At 35.7% G+C, this 21,422-nt stretch overlaps 1 protein-coding gene across 5 annotated transcripts in view; it reads right to left on the bottom strand.

The window, feature by feature from the left end:
• Positions 1–11,740: 11,740 nt before the first annotated feature.
• The window catches only part of LOC142615840 (putative disease resistance RPP13-like protein 1), a 37,013-nt gene continuing 27,331 nt past the window's right edge, over positions 11,741–21,422 (bottom strand). Inside the window, exons 1-7 of one of the 5 annotated variants that reach the window (XM_075788698.1) lie at positions 20,077–20,212; positions 15,386–19,635; positions 15,224–15,286; positions 14,485–14,643; positions 13,545–14,246; positions 13,402–13,435; positions 11,741–11,959 (exon numbers count right to left, since the gene is read on the bottom strand). In XM_075788698.1, coding sequence (XP_075644813.1) covers positions 15,442–19,623 — 4,182 coding nt within the window. In that variant the 5' untranslated portion in view covers positions 19,624–19,635; positions 20,077–20,212 and the 3' untranslated portion in view covers positions 11,741–11,959; positions 13,402–13,435; positions 13,545–14,246; ... (1 more) ...; positions 15,224–15,286; positions 15,386–15,441. Of the gene's footprint in view, positions 11,960–13,401; positions 13,436–13,544; positions 14,247–14,484; positions 14,644–15,223; positions 15,287–15,385; positions 19,636–20,076; positions 20,213–21,422 lie in introns of those variants that run through there. The other 4 variants (XM_075788697.1, XM_075788700.1, XM_075788699.1 and 1 more) reach the window with 4 other exon arrangements.

Below are 21,422 nucleotides of genomic sequence, written 5' to 3'. Positions count from 1 at the left end.
TGAAATAAAATAACTAAATTTGGGTCTGGAAATAATAGTAACAAACCTAAATTATTTTATTTTATGTTTTTGATAGGACAGCCTAAATTATATATATGAAGACAAAATGGGAGTCATTACCCTATTATCACAAAAGATCAGGTGGCAACTTGTATTGGTTTAGATGTTTAGGGGCCCTTTGGTATTAGATTTTTTTGAGTAATAATTTTTAATTTTTAAATAGTATTATACATATTTTTATTTATTTTTTCACATACACGTATTTTATAAAAATACAAACAACGTTACTAAATCAACGTCATCAATTAGGCCCTTAGCTGTTGAAACTTGAGATGAACGGATGGCAACTTTCTTTTTTCATAAAAAAAAATAAAAAAACAAAAAAACTATTGAAAATGGTAAATTAGAACTTTTGAAGAAAAAAAAAAATTCCATGAAGAGGAGAGCTTCTCTTCAGTTTTGGGGGCTACGGCTTACGAAGGTTTTGGAACAATGGTATTCCAAATAGATAGCTTTGTGTTACTTTCTAGTCCAAGCATAGCAGTAAAATTATTCATAGCAATAGCAGAGTTCATTGAATAGCTACGAGCAAACAAACTAAGACCTTCGACATATTTCTTCAATTTTTTACTAGTACGTTCAGTACTGCTACCCATTTCGTTTTTCCATCAAATTCTATTCTCTTCTTCTTGTTGTTGTGTTTTTTCTTTTACTTTGTGGATCAGTTGGTGCTGTTTGATAATTTTGTTCAGTCATGTTTGTTTCTTAAGAATTTGTGACCCCAAAAAAAAAATCATCATTTCTTTTTTTTTTTTTTTTTGATGCTGCAATCACTTTTTTGGGTTTTTTTTTTTTTTTTTTCATAGAGAAAATGTTGAAAGAGATAAAGAATTCAATTAGTCTCATGTTATATGTCTTTTTCATGCTTTGTGGATCACTGTTTTCAACTTTCTTATTTCTTCTTTGTGTTTTCATTTTCTTTTTTTAAAATTTATTTTTGGTTCTCTTGAATCTACTTTTGTTCTCATAACTTCCAGTTCACTTACAAATTGCAATTTGTATGCATCTGTATATTATATATGCATCTGTTTAGTTGGTCTAATTCCTGACTACAAAAATTTTGGAACTAAGGCTTGGTTGTTGTAACTTGTAACACCTTATATAGGAAAATAGAAGTCACCTCATCTGTGTTGTATTTGCACCCATGACTTCACCCCTTCACTCCTAGTTTGTGGGACAAGGAGGTTCCATTTGGTCCATAGACTACTGGCATACAATTGCTACAAAATCTCCTCATAGAATTTTGGCACATGTGACATGATCTCCAATGGGTTTAATTTTGGAGACTAACAGACCACCCTCTTTGGTTGGTGGTCTTAGACAACGATTTTGGAGACATTTCCATTCTCTCAAGTCAGTCTGATGTGTTTTCAGCAGTTAAAAATCAAGAGATGAAGGATACTACATGGATTGGTGAACATTGTCAAACTCAGTTCTTTGAAAATGAATGATGCTAGTGTAATCACTGTAATGTATGTTAATGAGCACACCAGTAAAAGCAGTGCAACCCGAAATGTCTCAGTCCTTTGATTTATGTTTTTCATTTTAGTTCTGTTTCAATGGTTGAAATATTCATCTCTCTCTCTCTCTCTCTCTCTCTTACTTTTTTTTCTTTTAGGTGGACAATTAACTTAATATTTTTAAAGAAAATCTATAGGTTTGAATTTGATTGAGCTTTACCATGGTATTATATTATTATTCTTCATCAATCAACTGGCTAGGATCAGTATGAATGCATCACATTCTTTTCTCATGGCTTGAGGGTATTATATCTTGACATTCATTTTAATAATTTGTTTTTCTAGTTATCTCTTCATGATTTGGTTGTGATTTGCATATTCTGTCTTAATAGCGGGTAGAGAAATTGAAGGACTGTTCTTCCTGTTGCACTTTAGTTATATTCAGAGATCAAAACCACAAGCTTCAAATGGAAATACAAGCTACCAAAAAACACAAAACAGAGCTTCGATAGTAACACTGTATAAGTTTCACAGTAACACATACACTAAGTATACGTTCTGCATTTAGAGAAAGAGGTAATACTATTGCATTTGCTTTTATTCTATCTTCAGAAACAGTATATAAAATACAGGTGCAAAGGAATTGCATCTCACTTGCGCTTCAAAGAGTCTAAAAGTTTCCATGAAGTAGTTATTCCTCATTTTCAGAATTTGAGGTAACTAGGCAAGAGCAATTATATATGATTGCATGAGAAACAAGGAGAAACCGGAAGGAACAACCACGGTTGTAGAAAATGCATCAGTAAAATTGATTCATTCATTTCAATTTTGAACAAACAATACCCAGCCAGACTACTCTTTTGGAATAATGTTCATGAACATTAAGGATACATTTGTAAATAAATTCATATAAGGATACATATGTAACCAAACAATACAAGTCACATGGGCGCCAGTGCTCACAGTAGGTGAATAATACCAGTTTGAATGGGACCCTTAAAGATAATTTGTACCATTTTCTCACTGGGTGGTGTGGTAACAATTTGCCATAATGAAATATTTACTGAGTTTTCTTGCATTATCCTATGTGATGTTGTCTGTCATCTTTAGTTATTAGATAAATTTTGAGGGTGAATACTATTGAGTTTGAAAAGGTCATTGAGAATACTGTGTACCATTATCTCACTTGTGGTGCATTGTCAATTACAGTACCAGAACATTTATTTTTCTGATTTGCGATGCACTATTATATGTGATGTTGTCTACCATCCCTACTTAATGACACAGATGTCACCTGAATGTCTTGTGTAGTTCCTATGCCTAGTTGCTATCACCATCCATTCTTTCTCTACTATAATGATATTTATTTCTTCTTTATTTACAGCTTGGTTCATATGTAAAACATGTCGCTGCTTCAACAAGTTTGCAGGGAGCCTCTACTTCGGGTTCTCATACTGGCCAGATTAAGTAGTATTGGGGCATCTATGCAAAAGGAAGATTCAACCGGTGATTTGAAAAATAATCAGGGGTATATGGTGTTTCTATGTTAATAACTTGTATTCATAAATCTCTCTCTCTCTCTCTCTCTCTCTCTCAATGTGCAATTTTGTACATGAACATCTACATTTACTTCTTCAATGTGCTTGTAGAGTAGTCATTGTTTATATGTGCATGCATACTGTAAAGTTGTAATTTACAACCATTTTGTATTGATTTTAATTCCGTGCTAAATTTGGTTGTAATCTTGTTCAATCTTTTATACCCTGAACTTTATGTAGGATTTTATTATAAGGGTTGTGTGATAGAGAGAGAGAGTGTGTGTGAAGACTCAAGCATATGAAGACAGAAGTTTTCTCGCGGGTAGCTCACGACTAAGCATCCCTCGAAATGATGTATGTGCCCTGCACATGACTGGGATGCGAAGAGTTATGACAGATGGTGACAGCTGGTTTTCGTGAGTGTCTCGCGAGTAAGGCCTTCCCGCGAGATACCCGCAAGTAAGGCCTTCCCGCGAGATACCCGCGAAACAGTCTGTTTGTTATTTTGTCCTATCTGCTCCACTACATTCTCAATCACACTATATACCATCATTACCCACATATTGAATAGGGAGCTTTTCAGAAGAGAAAACTCTATCCTCAACCCTTGAGAGTGTGAGATTGTCATATCCACAATTCTACACACCATCCATTGTGATTTTCCTCTACTCTTACCTCTCCATTTCTAAATCCTTAAGAGGTTAATAGCCCAAACACTTACCACACCCATACTGAGTGTTGAGTGAGTTTTGATGCTGCTGGGAAGTATTGGAAGAAGCCAAGTTTTGGCAGATGCAATCGGGTGCATTGTGGGATCTGGAAAGCTAGACAAGACACGATTTTGAGAAGCCTTGTTGGAGTAGGAGCTTGGAGGGTTTAGGTGCATTGGGTAGACTAGGCTTGGAGGGTCTTTTGCTATTCGTGTATTCCAACTTATTGTCTAGTGGATCGATTTACCGCTTGGAGCGTGGTGGAGAGGTTTTTCGCCGAGTTCTTCGGTTTCCTCTTCGATAACACATCGACGTGTTATCTTATGTTTGCATCTCTCTTTCCTACTCTTATAACTTTCATTTTACTGCCATGCTTTATTGAATATGGCTTAGAGTAGTTGTTTTGTTTGTTCGCTCGCATTTACTCTATTTCACACTTAATTTAAGTTAGAGTAAAATCAACCGAGCCGTAATTTTTTATTTTGGGGTCTAAATAGCTCTTGTGTTTTTAACACAATTTCGAGCTTTCACATACAATGTACTTAGGTACTAAGATATCTTATCTATCTCAGGTGTAAGGGTCATGGTATGCTTGCACCTTTCACAGCTGGGTGATAGTGTGCTGATTTGAATCCTTTGGTTATAGAAAGGTCTGAGGTATTGTCAAATATTTGCCTACGCTATTAATAAGTACTATGTTCTTAGTTTGAGCTTCATGATTAAGGAAAAAGGACTAAGTAATCAATGAAACATTCGCTTCTCAGTTAATCTGTTGCTCCTGCATTTTGATGGTTAGTCTTTTCACTCTTTGCAGTGAGTTGGTCATGTCCATTTCAGTTGTTAAATCGTTACTTTCTCGGGGTAAAAAAATTGTTAAAGAAAGAAGGGGAAAAAAATGGGGGGGATGGGGGTGGAAAGCATTCTTTGTCTCGTATTACATGGGGATTTTGGTTGGAGAGAATCAATAGGGCTTTAGAAGGTAAAGAGATGTATTGGCAAGATTCAACTGAATCTCCTGCAAATCTGTATAAACAGGTTTTTCGATCATCCTTCTCTAAAAATTTGTATTGATGTTTAAAACTTCAGGAAATGATTTGTATTCCACTTCATTTTTCTTTCTTCCTTGTTTAGTTTGTTCCCTTCTGTATACTTCCTGTGTACATGGGTTGTTCCCCCATTTCTGGCACTTTCTAATATCATTTTTGCTGTTCAACTATGAAGAAAGGTCTGATGTGTAAAAAGAGCTGAGACACCTAATTCTGTTCATGTACATAAAAATATTCATATACACACATGTTATTCCTCATCTATATGATCAACTTGATTGGCAGTTTCAGGGTTGCTATGTTTATGACATCAATGGGAAAAAAAAAATATCTTGATTCTCTTGCTGGTCTGTGGTGCATTGCATCAGGTAAACATAAAATATTTGAAGTTATTGTTTCTCCCTTCCCCCAGTCATGTGTTGGAGGTATTTTCATATGCTTTTAAGACGTTGCAATGATTCAATATTAAAAAGGTGATAAAAGGGTCATAATAAGAACCAAATATGTGTTTAACAGTGCTGCTTTGACAGTCCCTTCATATATTACCATTTCATGATGAAGTTAAGGAAAGATAGGTAAATTGCTGAAATGTTGAGTTCTACATAAGTAGAAGTGAAATTTTTGTGTAACAAAGCATGTTGAACAAGATCATTGCAGTGACGTAACAAAGTAGTAGCAAGGTACATGAAGTGGTGAGTGCATTGGGGGTATTTATACGATCATAAAATACCAATTAAGTTGATGGGATGGAATTCTGGGCTTTAAGAAGCAAAATATTTAGAAAATGAACTTTGTCAAATTGAGTATTTAGATGGATGAGTGAGAATCCCAAGATGGATACGATAGGAAGCATAGTGGTTGGGTGCCCTTTCTCCACGTTTCTCTCTTCTTTGCTCACCCTGCTTATAGTTAGGAATTAACTTATGCTAGTTTCATACCATTTAGACACCTTCACCATCACCCTCCTGTTATTTCCATCAGAATCCCCACGTTGCTAATAGGTAATAACCTTTCTGACCTCACTCTAAGTTTTTTTTGATAGATAAAGACATTTCTGCCCATATCATGGCCTGAAAATTATTTTTCTTCAAAGTTTGAGTAAAAAAAAGGACAATGAAAGAAAAGAAAATATTTTTACTAAGAATAAATTTTAAGTAGTTATTTTAGTATACAATTGAGTAAACATAAGGTTCATCCAACAAATACTAATTCTAAAATTGCTTTTAACTTGTTTAGGGCTGTGCAATATTATTGTTTTTTTTTTTTTTTGGTAAAATAGTAACAGGGGTTTCACTCATTTTGCTCCTATTTCATAGTATCACTCCCCAACGTCCTCTTGAAAAAGAAAAAAAGCCGGGGTTCCACACTGGAAGTTGGATATATGTGATAAATATCCCATGCCCATAACCATTTTGCTTCTTACATCAAGACATACAGTCATTCCTCATTCGTACCTAATTTCACTTTGCCCATATGTGATTTGCCCGAAAACACTTTATCTACTCTTTGATTTAAAAATTGACATTTTACCTACCTGTGATTATGTCCATTAACAGTTGGTTGCTCACCTATCCACTTGCCGTTACTCTAACACCTTCTAACTAAAAAACAGATTACAAACTGAATCAAACACAATGAATCCTAGAGAAAAAAACCTGAGGCCACCCCTTCACCCTTTCTTCAATTGAGCCGCTCCATCAGGATCACCATGTGAAATATCCATCATCAATTTTGATTACCATTCCAATCAAAACTCCTGTGATAGATTTTGAGGAATTTCCCTCTCTAGTTAAATTCCAGGTACGTTCTCTAACCTAGATTTTAATTTTTAATTTTTTGAAATTGCAGTAATTGATGATAGATTACAAACTAAAATTTGAGGAATTTGTACAGGACAAGGTAGGAAATGTTAGAAACACAGCTTGTTTCTCTAGCTCTGTGAGGTTTTTAATGGAGAAGATGTTGGGATAGGCCATGGAGAGGAGTGCTGCAACTTCGTTGTATGTCTGGTTAGACCACTTTTGTGGGGTTCGGGGCTTTTGGGTTGAGATTGCAAGTGGAGAATTGCTGGACTCGGAGAGATTCCAAGAAGAAGAAGATGTATGTGAGTATGAGTATGAGTGTGAGATGTCCATGTTGATGTTGTCGATGGGGATTTCATGATTTCTAGGTCCAGTGCATAGGTTCTTCCACCCACTCCGGTTAAACACGAAGACATATTGGTGGACCCCAAATTTCAAATTGGAAGACAGGAATTGAAGAAAATCACTAAGAATTGTAGGTCTTTGTCTAAAATTTTAGATTGAATTCAATTAAGAAACTAGTGAAATGAATGAAATCAATAGCAATTGGAGGTCTAGAACCCAAAAAGCAGATTGAATTCAGGGTTTTCATTACAGAGAGATTGAGCAGGTACCATTCCTAGAGCTAGAAGAGACCAAACCCGTGAAAAAAAAAATAATTCAACTTCTAAGCAAATTCATTTGAGAATCAGACAGTAATTTAGAGACCCAATACCTGAAAGAGCTCAAACTTGCTGCACTTGACAGATAACTAGGAACGAACATATGGGGAAAAAATGTACAAAACCCTAAACCCTTAATCTATAAGCCTTATTTATTTATTTATTTTCTTTTTTGACATGAATCCAATCGTCCTTTAACTGGTTTTATTGCAGCCTTCTTGCTTTGCCTAAAAAAAAAAAAAAATGATCTACTAGCTCCATTTGTATTGCATACTGACTGCTCTCATTACTAGCGCTTTCATCTTTTAGGTTATTGATGATGCCGAAAAATCACCAGTAAGCTGCACGCACTCCCAGATCGAAACAACACCTACAAAAGAAAAAGAGAAGACCTAACAGAGAGCACCGGTGTGGTGCCGGCCAACAACCCTCCGAAGGTCAAGTTAAAGCTTTTCACAACCCTAAAGTGCCAGAGTTGAGTCAATTATGCGTACCTTGATTTATGAGGATTTTAAGGTATTTATAATAGTGTAGGGTTTTAACTTTCGTGCTTTGTTCATGAAGTCCTTTTCTTACAGAATTAAAACTCTTTCCTTTTACACATCTCCCAGAATTCTTTTCCTTGTAGGAGTCCCTTGATCAAGGCTTAAACGTGTGACGCAAGGATTCTTCTCCTGCACGTTTTCGCGGAGACCAAGCAAAGCCATACCAGACTTAGTCATAAAGTGAAAACCCTATTCTAGAATTAATGGAACCAATGACTAATTTGCTATATCTATCCGTCCACTGTGGATCCAAGCTCCCTGGCTGTTGACCATCAATTCGTCATCCCCGTGTCATCACATCCACCACGTAGACCCGTCGTGCTCATTTTATTCCTCTTCAGTTGCCCCCTCATTCCTTGAGACCGACAACTTTCCTCTGCGGTTTCATGGAATGACGGTTAATTTTGACACTTGATAGGTGTGTTTTGACGAACAGGCTGGAACGATATCATAAATGCGCCAGGGGCATGTGGTGGTACTCTACTGGTAAAGAAGTAAAGTTTTCCCATTTAAAAGTTTTTGGTTATGTTTCTTATGTTCATATTGATTCTGATGCTCGTAGGAAACTTGATGCAAAGTCTAAAATATGTTTTTTCATTGGCTATGGTGATGAGAAATTTGGCTATAGATTTTGGGATGAACAAAACAGGAAAATCATCAAAAGTAGAAATGTGATATTTAATGAGTAGGTTATGTATAAGGACAGGTCAACTGTAGTGTCAGATATTACAGAGATAGATTAAGATAAATATGAGTTTGTCAACTTAAATGAATTGACTGAAAGTACTCTCCAGAAAATGGGTGAAGAAGATAAGGAGAATGTAGATTCACAGGTAGATCAGAGTACACCTATAGCAGAAGTTCGCAGATCTTTCAGGACCATTAGACCTACACAGCGTTATTCACCCGCTCTAAATTATCTCCTATTGACTGATGGTGGTGAGCTAGAATGTTATGATGAAGCCTTGCAAGATGAGAATTCAAGCAAGTGGGAGTTAGCCATGGAGGATGAGATGGATTCCTTGTTGGGGAATCAAACATGGGAACTAACTGAATTGCTAGTAGGAAAGAAGGCTTTGCACAACAAGTGGGTATACAGAATAAAGAATGAGTATGATGGTATCAAACGTTACAAGGCCAGATTAGTTGTTAAAGGGTTCCAGCAAAAGAAGGGCATTGATTACACAGAGATGTTCTCTCCAGTTATGAAGATGTCAACAATTAGACTGGTACTGGGTATAGTGGCTGCAAAAAATTTACATCTTGAGCAATTAGATGTGAAGACAGCTTTCTTTCATAGTGACTTGGAGGAAGACATTTACATGATTCAGCCAGAAGGGTTCATTGTTCAGGGACAAGAGAATCTAGTTTGCAAATTGAGAAAGAGCTTGTATGGCCTAAAACAAGCTCCTAGACAGTGGTACAAGAAGTTTGACAGTTTTATGCATAAAATTGGGTTCAAGAGATGTGAAGCTGATTATTGTTGTTATGTTAAATTTTTTGACAATTCTTACATCATTTTATCGTTATATGTGGATGATATACTCATTACAGGGTCTAGCATTGAGGAGATTAATAATCTGAAGAAGCAATTTTCAAAACAGTTTGCAATGAAGGATTTGGGAGCTGCAAAGCAAATCCTTGGTATGAGAATCATTAAAGACAAGGCTAATGGTACATTGAAGCTTTCATAGTTAGAATATGTGAAGAAAGTTCTCAACAGATTTAACATGAATGAAGCTAAACCAATGAGCACACCCTTGGATAGTCATTTCAAACTGAGCAAAGAACAGTCACCGAAGACAGAAGAAGAAAGGGACTAATGAGCAAGGTGCCCTTTGCCTTAGCTATTAGCAACTTGATGTATGTTATGGTGTGTACAATGCCAGACATTGCACATGCAATGGGAGTTGTGAGCAGATTCATGAGTAGGCCAGAAAAGCAGCATTGGAAGGTAGTCAAGTGGATTATGAAATATTTGAAGGGTTCATCAGATACATGTCTTTGCTTCACAGGTGCAAGTTTGAAATTGTAGGGTTATGTAGATGCTGACTTTGCTGGTGATATTGATAGTAGAAAGAGTACTACTGGGTTTGTATTTACTTTGGGTGGTATAGCTATATCTTGGGCCTCAAATTTGCAAAAAATTGTTACTTTGTCTACTACAGAAGCTGAGTATGTTGCAGCAGCTAAAGCTGGAAAAGAGATGATTTGGCTACATGGCTTCTTAGATGAACTGGGTAAGAAATAAGAGACGGACATTCTACATAATGATAGTCAAAGTGTAATTTTTCTTGCTAAGAATTTAGCTTTTCATTCAAAGTCGAAGCATATACATACAAAATACCACTTTATCTGATACCTTGTTGAAGATAAGCTGGTAATACTTGAGAAGATTTGTGGACCTAAGAACCCAGTAGACATGTTGACTAAGGGTGTCACTATAGAGAAGCTGAAGTTGTGTGCAGCTTCAGTTGGCCTTCTAGCTTGAGGACAGGAGGATGAGTTACAACAAGTTTACTTGATCGTGTGTTTACTTGTTACATTATACTTGTCCTTTTATCACTTGATTTACCTTGAGGGTCTAATGTGTTTTGTGCAAGTGTTTCAAGTTATAGGTATATATGCTCCAAGTTCATCATAGCTTCTAGATTTAGGTGTGAATGAGTTTTACCATTGTTCCCAAACTCACATTTAAGTCTAGAGTCTATTATAGGGTGTTTTGTCACGGAATAGCCAAATGAGGAGATTGTAAAGTTGTGATTTGCAACTATGTTTTATGTTGGCTTTATTTCATGACAAAAAGTGTTGTATTTTCTTTATTTTGTTCCTTGTATTTTCTTTATTTTGTTTCTTGTATTTTGTGGGATTTTATTGTATTGAGTTTAGCATTTAGTTGGTGAAGAATCAAGCATAAAATGAAGAATCAGTGTAGTTTCGTGATTGGCTCGCGAGAAGGGTTCCCGCGAAAAGGGCACGTAAGAAGCACATGCTGAAAGCTGAAGAGTCATGCTAGGCTATCAATTTCGCGAATATCTCGCGGGTAAAGCCTTCCTGCGAAGTACTGGAGAAACAGTCTGCCTAGTCGATTTTTAAGTGTGACTTTCTTACCCTTTACCCATACTATATATACCATCATTACCCACAAAAGTATAAAAAGACCATTTAGAGAGGAAAACCATAGATAGGTTTTCTACAACACACACACACCCATCTTTTAGAGAGAGAGCTACTCATTCTTAGTGAGAAATCGTTCTAGCCTCTTCTCTTTCCCTCTTCCATTTTCATACCTTGAGAGGAGATTAGTATCCAAATACATCCCACACATTTTCAAAGTGTAGAGAGTGTTTTGGAACTTGAGAAGTTTTGGAAATTTGCCAAAAGAAGCCAATGAGGCTTGGAGGATGCAATCGGGCGTATTGCGAGATCCAGAAAGCTAGAGAAGACAAAGTTTCGTTAAGTCAGTTAGTAGCAAGAGTTTGGAAGGCTCAAATACATTGGGTAGACTAAGCTTGGAGGGTCTTTTATTATTCGTGTACTCCAACTTTATTCTCTAGTAGATCGATTTACCGCTTGGAGGGCGGTGGAGAGATTTTTCGCCGAGTTCTTCGGTTTTCTCTTTGATAACGTCTTGATGTTCTCTTATGGTTGCATCTCTCTTCCCTACTTTTTTAACCTTTATTTTATTGTTGATATTTGTTAATTATAGCTTAGAGTAGTTTTATTGTTTGTACGTTTGCATTTACTCTATTCCGTACTTAGTTTGAGTAAAATCAACCAAGAAGTGATTTTTAATCTGGGGGTCTAAACAAACTCGTGTATTCACACAAATTCAAGCTTTCAAATTTTAACTAAGACATCCAACCATAACAGCCTATTGCAATTTGGTTCCCCATTCAATCACTGCATAGAAAGCCTTAACCTCACAAGCAACATTCTCTTGGTAGTATGTACTTCCATTGAAATTAGCACTTGCCATGCTCGACAATCAACAAATTGTGTCAATTTAAAAGCAGGAGGCTTACAGCTTCTTAAAGAATGATTCCCAGCCATTGCTTCTTTACAGATCATGACCATGAGTATAATTAAAAGTTTAAGAAGCATTGACAACCTTCTCCTCAACCATGTTCCTAGTCCTGCATTTCCAAATTGCCCAAAGAGTTATTAGCCAAAAAAAAAAAAGGCCTAAGAGTAGCCTCAATAATAACAATAATGGAAGAAAAAAAATCAGCATCCATTACCAATAGTGAGCAAATTCATTATGTGACTTAGGCATAAAGGTTCATTTAATTGAAATAGATTGAAAACTATAAGAGATATTGATGAGCAAAAACTTTAAAGTGCTAGAAGGAAAAAAAAATTTAACACTTACTACTATATATATATATATATATATATATATAAAATTTTTTTGACAGGTGAACAAGTACAAATAGAAGAACTTCTTTACCACTATTTTCCCCCAAAGTAATTTTTCCCAAGGAATAATACACAAAAAATTCCTCACCACAGATCTGTTGCTAAGGAGCCATGCTAAGGAGTAAGGAACCACACAACTGAAGACACGCAATGTTCTTTCTTTCTTTTTTTAATGATTAAGAAAATTTTCATTCAAGAGAGAGAACTACAACCGACTTAGAGTATAAACACACCAGAAGTAAAATGGACTCAGATTCTTATAAGATTTGGGATCAATTTACCTAACAAGAATCTAACACTGGTCAAGTTGCCATGATTTACTGGACTAATGCCTCTTTACTTTTTGCATTGTCTTTATATACTCGAGCAATCCTGTCTAACCAGCTGAAGAACATTGTTACGTCCAAGCCAATTTACTTGAAACTCTTACCCTTCAAAGAGTTTATTGTCTAATTGATATCATCATTCGAGCTTTACATCTCTTCTGTTACCAAAATAACATCCAAAGCAAATATGATCTCTATTACCAGTTTTATAATAAGTCCATCTTCATACTAACTAGTTACTACGTTTTCAATGAACAAACTAAATCTGAAAGAAAAAGAAAAATGATATGGAAGCACAAGAAACTGAGAAACAAGCAAGAAGAAAAACAAGAGGTGGGGTTATAAAGTATAAAGTATTACGTATGAGATCATTATAATCCGGTGTTGGGACCAAAATTTACCTTACTAAGGCACATTCTAAATAGTCCCCAATGAAAAAAACAAACGCAATACCTCTTACAGTTATAGAATCTTCAACAACAAAAAATTTATTATATATATATATATATATAGATGGAAAAAAGAAATTGCTCAAAAGTTTGATTGCCTCTTCAAACTGACCTAATTTCTGACACCTATTGTCATGAATATGAATCCCACACCATATATATGCCCCCACAATACCCACTTTAATAAACAGTATAAAAACACAATCTGAATCAGCACTCACCAAAAATTACAACTCAAATTTCTTTATGACCCCACACATTCATAGGAAGTAAAAGGAAACCAATAAATATAATTGTTGAGCTGAAATTCAAAGTGGCAGAAGTAGAATAGTAAAAGGGAAAAAAATTAAAATTGAACATGTACAACCAAAAATTTTAACGTACCTCCAAATTTTGTAATTTGAGAAGATAGCTTCTGCTGCAACATTACAAGCATTTGCTAGGGTTAGGGATCAGATATTTAAAAGTCATATTGCATAAAGATAAACACCCGGAGGATGAGAGGTACCAATTTCTAAATGTTGTACCTGGAAGGAGTTAATATGCTTATTTTTGTACATTTTTCTCTCTGTTTTACCAAATTATTGCTGCATCTCCTGCTCCACTTCATAAATGGACCTCCTATCAATCTCAACTGCGAGGCCCTTTGCCTTTCTTGAACGACTCTCACCCTCTGCCTTTCTTGCAGTGTTGTTTTGGACTGGACAGCCGTCAATATAAAGTTACACAATTAGAAAGCTGAGAGCTTAATAATTGCAAATGCACCACATCAAACAATGTCTTTCATAACAGCTTATATCTCCCAGCTTGGTGTTTACTTTCCAAAACAAAAGCAACAATCCTCAAAGCTACTGGTTAGTACAAGTGCAACCTCCCTGCCTTTCATAAGCACAAAAGATAAGGCTTCCCAAATTGTCTAAGGAGGGACTATGGATTTATCCCAAGCCATCAAACCATAGAAGCCTATTGCAAATTGGCTCCCCATTCAATCTTTACATAGAAAGCTTGCACCTCACCAGCAAATCTCTCTTTTGGTACTAACTTCCACTGAAATCAGCACTTGGCGTTCTCAAAAATAAAGAAATTGTGTCCACTTGAAAACAGGTGGTTTACAAATTTTTAAAGAATGAATCCCAGCCATTGCTTCTTGACAAATCATGACCATGTGGTTGTAGTAGTTAAGAACTTGAGAAGCATTGACAGCCTTCCCTTCAAGCATGGCCTCACTCCTGCATTTTAAAATAGCCCAAAGAGTATAAAATGAAAAAGATCCCTAAGAGTGGATTAATAATGGAATTTGATTCAATAAATTAAGATCTAATTTTGGATCTTATCCAAACTAAAGGGTTCTTGCATTCTAATAAAAGGGTAAATATATGCGTAAGTTATGGAATGATCAATATCATTAATAAGGATTTTATTGAAACTATTATATTTCAATTTACACCATGACTGCTTATGAAATACCTTCCCATCTGCAGCACATAGGTGACAATGCTTTGATCATCTATGCAAGGAATGATGTCTAGTTGAAATATACATTCCAGTCAGGCATAGTATTAAAAAGTCATTCCTCCATTCCATACATACCCACAAATAAACATGTTCCACAGCACGATATATAACCTGCAATCATCAAATTCCATGTTACTATTTCTCTTTCAGGAATTTCATCGAACATTTATGTGCATTAGGCATAAAGATTCATTTAAAACTGTAAGAGATATTGATGAGCTAACACTTCAAAGTGCTTGAAGTACAATTTTTAGAAGAGAAAAAAAAAATTGAACACATACACATCTAAGCACCTCTTTACAACTGTTTTCCCTGAAAACAATTTTCCTAAGGAATAATACAAATGAAATTCCTCACCACACATGTGAAACCACACAAAAGACCAAAATTTATACCATGAAGGTAAATTCTAAATAGTCCCCAATGAAAATTACAAAGAGACCAAAAAATTGCTTCAAAGTTAGAATACCTCTTAAACTAGGCCATATTTCTGACACCCATTACCAAGAATATGAATTCCACACCATATACATGTCCCACAATACCCACTTCACTGAACAATATAAATGCAAAATCTGAAGCAGCACTCACAAAAAATTACAACTTAAGTTCCTTTATAACTCCACACATTCCTAAGAAGTAAAAGAAAAAACTAATAAAATAAAATGTATAACCCAAAAGTTTAACGTACCTCCAAATTTTAGGAATTTGAGAAGAACTTTTTGGAGTTGAGAAGATAGCCTCTGTTGCAACACTAGAAGAATTAGCTTAAATTAGGGTTGGATTTTTAAAATTCATATTGCATAAATATACACACAGAGAGAAGAGAGGTACCAATATCTAAATGTTGTACCTTGAGGGAGTAAATATGTATATTTCTTTACGTTTTGCTCTCTCTGTTTTACACAATTATTGCTGGTCCTCCTCCTGCAGCTCGTAGATGGACCTATCATCAATCTGAACGCAAGGGATGTTGATGATATTCTTCAACCACTCTTGCCCTTTTCCTTTCTTGCAGTGTTGTTTCAGCACTGGACATCTAATAATTTGTAGTTCTAGAAGTGAGGGAGGCAAGCCGTTCTCTGGGAGGGATGCGAGTTTAGGGCAATCCCAGATCCACAGTTGTTCAAGTGAATAGAGGTTTTGAAATACCTTGGAAGATAGGAACACTATATTTGGAAATTCGTCAATCGACAAGTAGGTTAGAGAGGTAGGTAGCAGCAGCATCATCTTCCCATCTTCCTCCTTAGGAAACGACTGCCAATCCTCAAATCCATCACCAAAAATGGTGAGACGTGAAAGAGACGTGAGTCTGTGCAATCCCCAATCAAATACTTGCTTACAGTTAGACATCCCTTCCAACAAAAGTTCCTTTAGGTTTATTGGCAAGCCCTCTTCTGGTAAGGATACTATGCTTGGACATTCAACTATATGAAGAGTAGTGAGCATTTGCATGCGGGGCAAGGCCTCTAGTTTCTCACAGCGACAGATCGAAAGATTTGTTAGGCGAGTGGGGAGAAACCCTCCATCCGGGAATGAAACAAGACTACAACAGTCTGATATGCTTATGTCATTCAAGTGGCAGAGTTTGTGTAGGCCTTCCGGTAAGAATTTAATCTCTTCACAATTAATGATTAAAAGATATTCAAGAGACACATTATTGTGTAAGTTGTTCGCAAGTGACTCTAACTTTGGGCACTTACGTACTTCAAGTTTTTTAAGGGCAATTGGTAATTGGCTATTTGATGATAATGATGTCAGCTCTAAGCAATTCCGAATCTCAAGGACTTTAAGCTTCACAAATAGGTCATCTCTTAATGGTACACATTTTAAAGATGGACAATCTCTAATAACCAAGTGCTCAAGAAGAGATGCATTACTGTTAATACTCTCCTCTTTCATTAATGAAGAAGAAGCCTCTCCCTCGTCTATCAAAAACTGCAAATTCTCACAATTTTTTATCTCTAGCCTTTTCAAAGTTGGAGGTAGCTGGCATTTTGAAATGAACATCAAAGAACTACATTTCTCAATAATTGCATATTCCAAGCATGTACAATTGGACATTGGTAAGGATTTTAAAGCACCACAACCTTTAATATACAACATCTTTAATGTAGACGTCAAGCTGACGTTGATGAGACTCGGGCACGACTGAATTTCCAAACTAACAAGGGAAATGAGACTATCTTGCCACAAAGATGTTAGTTCATTACAATCATCTAACTTTAGATTTTTTACCTTTGCTAACCCTTTCATGAACTCCTTTGATAAGCTTTTAAGACCTAGAATAGAAAAAGTAATTGACTCCACAAAGCATAACTCTTCTATATTTTTGCTTACCACCTCTTTGCACCCCACAATTTGTAATTCACGGAGCATTGGAAGGCTTGGAATTGAAACAACCAACTGCTCACAATTACTAATAGAAGATTTTTCCAATGATGGGAGATGGTGAGGCAATTTCCCACGCAATTTAGGGCATTGAGAGATATAAAGCTCACGCAAGCAAGGGAGTTTTTCGTGCTCAACTCCACAAGGAATCCAATCTTGCCATTCTTGCATATCCTCAAAGTGAAGTTGCTCTAATAATTGAAAAGGTTTCACACAACCTTCCCCATAAAACTCAGGACCAATGGTCTGCACCATAGACACACTCTTAATGACAAGGGATTTGAGGGAGGATAGATGTCCAATGGCAGGTAAGGCTGTGCATTTTTTACATTTGACAATCTTTAGATCCACAATATTAGAAAATGATTGATCTCCTATCCATGTTGGGAATTTCACACCAATATAGCCATCAATTGAAAGTTCTTTCACAGTTGTCCAAGGTCGTAGCAAGTCAAGAACATCTATTGCAATGCTTGCATCTTGCAAATCCTTAGGTGCAGACCCCCATTTGATCTCTAGTGCATCTAAATTCTTCTTGCCATTTAAATTTACCCTTCTTGCATCCTCAACATCGAGCACATTCTCCAAACTCGAAATGCAAAGTCTTCCCCGAAGAAACTCCAAGTTCATCAAGTCTCCTATCTTGGATCCATTATCTTTCCCCACAACAAAATTAGATAGTGTATGTAGGTACTTTAATTTTTCTATTCCCACCGGCATTTCTCTAATTAAATTGGCATATGTAATGTCGAGATAGCGAAGATTAACTAGATCTCTAATTTTCTCCGGTAACTTTGTAAGTTTGCGACAACCTTTCAACATCAACGTTTGCAAATTGTATAGAGAACTTGTTGATTCTGGTAAACTTCTAATTAGAGTATAAGAAAGGTTAAGATATCTTAGATGTTTCAGATTACCGATTGAACTTGGTAGCTCAATGATGTTATATCCAAGTAAAGATAATACTCTTAAGCATCTTAATTGTGGCAACAAACAATTAGGAACATAGTTTGTTAAGTAGCCTGATGAATTGATTGGTAAGGGTAGGAATGTTCGTAAATGCATATTTTTGGGGAAGTTTTCAAACTTTTTGATGCCATCTAAATAACGTCGAATGTAAGAGAAATGTCGTACCTTTGCAGAAACCTTGGATTGCTTATTAGTGCTTAATGTATCTTCCATTCTATAGCACAAGCCTCTTGCTGCCCATTCAGCTAAATCACTGATGAGATCATGCATGACAAAGAGTGATTCATTATTGCTTGATTGTTGAAAGAATGATCTCCTTAGTAGATCATGAAAATACTCGCCACCAAGATCTTCCATCGGCATGTTTCTATCCGTTTCTTGAACTAAACCTTCTCCCATCCATAACAAGACAAGCTCATTCTCCTCAAATTCATAATCTTTTGGGAATAGTGAACAATACGCAAAACACCTCTTCAAATGTGAAGGGAGGTATTGGTAGCTCAATTCAAGAACTGGAATAATACCATTTTTTTCCCAAATCTTACTATTTAACACATTTTTCAATTCTTTAGGATTGTGTTTAGTGCGTAAAGCACCTCCAAGTACTTTTGCTGCCAAAGGTAACCCCTTGCACTTGTCTAAAATTTCACTACTAATTTCTTCAAGTTCTAGATGCACAACAAAATCTATTGACCCTCGTGCATGCTGGATAAATAGACTCCAACAGACATCATTTGATAGCACTTTCAAGTTGTAAGGTTGAGTAGTTCCCATTATTGTTGACACACTATGATCCCGAGTGGTGACAATAATTGTGCTTCCTAGAGCCCCAAATTCAAATGGACAACGTAGTTTAGTCCAATCATCGTAGTCTTTGTTCCAAACATCATCTAGAATGAGCAAAAACTTCTTGCCATATAATTTCTCCTTCAATTTGACTTGTATTAAGTTCAAATCATTAGCATCGCAATGCTCAAAAGTGATAGATTGTAGAATTAATTTTGTCAACCTTACAATGTCAAAATCTTCAGAAACACAAACCCATGCTTTTAAACCAAAATAACTGTTGACATCATCATCATTGTACACTAGTTGGGCAATAGTTGTCTTACCAATACCTCCCATACCAACTATGGGAATCACAGAGAGTTTAGCATCACTAAATTCACTACTCATCAATAACTTGATGATAGTCTTTTTGTCCTCATCCCTGCCATAAGTATGGTCTTCGTTCACCAGAGAAGTAGTGGGCACCCTTGATCTTTCTGTTCCAATCCTTCCCCCAGTGCTTCCTCTCAAATCCAAATCATTCTTTTCTGTCACAATTCTTTGTAGTCTTGAGTCAATCTCTGCAATCTTGGACTGCATCAACCTAGCAAAACTTTGATTCAAACCGACCCAATCATCGAAGATCTTCCGCACCTTACTTTTGTGGGGTTCTGGGTTCAACTCACGTCGCAATTCTTCAGTATCAAACTCATCCAAGATGTCGTCCACATCATAAGCGAAGTCTACCAGCTCGTCCAGCCAGATCTTCACCAACTTGCTTGTGTCTTGCTTCTGTTCTGCGTCATCCAAAACTGCATTTATTTTCAGTAACGTTTTCTTCCAGTTGTTGAGGTCAGCATGAACTTGCTCTTGCTGAAAGATCTTCAGCAAATCAGAGGAGGCTAGCCTGTCAAACAGCACCCCAAACAAAGAGGATAAAGCAGCCTCTCCGATTACTGACATGATTCGATCCTGCTGGGAAAGAAGAAATTATGAGAAACGAAGTTAGCAGACACTCTTCTGAAATTTGAGTTAGGAGTGAAAAGGTTTTCTTTGTTCTGTGAAAGTAGTTTTATTTTATTTATTCTTTTTGTTTCTTTATTGGTGATATGGCTGTATATGATTCATCTTCACCCTTAGCGATTCCAAACGTCATATATAGTTACATCTATCTAATTATTAAATTACAAACAAAGTACATAAAGAAACAAAATGAAGCACGCCAAAGCTGAACTCAGCAAATTCTTTCTGGCGTTGGTACGTAATTAATTTGTTTCATCCATCTAATTATTAAACCACAAACTAAGCTCTGATTATTTTAATTAATGGAACCTAAATAAAAAGGGTAGAAATAGTGCTTCACTGCACAATCCCAACTCAAAGAGCGAAAGAAAGAGTGAGAAGATCAAGATGTACCTATTTCCAGTCTGGTTGTTCGAAGCTTCGAGGAGAAACGTGGTACTGAGAGAGTGATCGAGCTACTTTGTAAGATAGAAACTAGAGAGGAGAAAGAAACAGCAGAAAGATAGAGAGGAGAAAGTAGTAAGTGTTGGTGGTTGGGGGTAGTTGATGAATTTGCCTTTGTATGGGTGTGTTCAGATAGTGTTTATTTGTTAAAAATTGAAAACTAAAAGCAGAAAATACTGTAGTAAAATAATTTTTAAATATGTGAATAGTACTGAAAAATCTGTTTTTAATGAAATATTTGATGAAAAAAAAAAAAAAAAGGTTTGTGAGTCTCGTGAACAGTGCACGAGAGCCACTGAAAAAGCATAAACTCTCTTCTTAAAATAAAAAAAAAAAAAAGGAAGAAGAAGAAGAAGAAAACGTGAAACGTAGCCACTATCCAAACGGGTACTAAGGTAATGTTTGGATACGGATGATTCAGCTAGCGTTTGCGTTTTCCTTTTTCTTTTTTTCCTTTTTTTTTTCATGTTGCACGCGTATCAGCTTTAGAGGACAAAGTTACTATTCACGCATTGTTCACATTGTTCTCGTACTATTCACGCACTGTTCATGCACTATTCACGCACTTTTCATCCACTTTTTCATTAAAAATGGGTCCCATGACACTATTCACACATTTAAAAATTTGTCTATAGTGTTTTCAATTTTCAGCTATATTCAAACGAATCCTAAAAGTGGAAAGTAATGACTTTTGAATAAATCTATATTGAAAAAATATATAAAATTGTATAGTTAGTAGGTATATATAATTTTATCCAATCTTGATTCCTAAAGACCCTTCCGATGATTCTTCAATCATGATATTATGACTAAAATTACAAGATCAATGGTTTTTTTATTTTAATAAAACTTTTTAAAAAAATTTGTAGTATATTGGAAACCCCTGGGCCACCATAGGATACTTTTTAAAGAATAAAAATGCTAACGGATACCTTTAGAGCAATGACTAATAATCTATTTAAAAAAAGTTTTATGAGGAAAAAAAACAATTAATATTTTGACAGCTTTTTCCATTTTTCATAAAAGTTGTGTCAAAACTTTCCTAAAATAAATTGTTAACTATTACCTTAATTAAGGACACCTATTAACATGACATTTTAAAGAGATAGTCTCATACTCCCATTGTTAGTTTTATACTAATACAAGTTTCTTTAAAAGTTTTTTTTTTTTTAAAGATTAGTAAGGTTCCCACAAAATGTAGAAACTTTCGTAATTATTTCACTATTACTCTAATCATAATTATTTCAGTAGTACTCTAACATTCAAAACAAAATTCTTTAATATTTTTACTTGTT

The sequence above is a fragment of the Castanea sativa genome, chromosome 11 (genome assembly GCF_040712315.1).
Source record: "Castanea sativa cultivar Marrone di Chiusa Pesio chromosome 11, ASM4071231v1".
NCBI lineage: Eukaryota > Viridiplantae > Streptophyta > Magnoliopsida > Fagales > Fagaceae > Castanea > Castanea sativa.
This window is presented reverse-complemented; position numbering and strand designations above follow the sequence as displayed.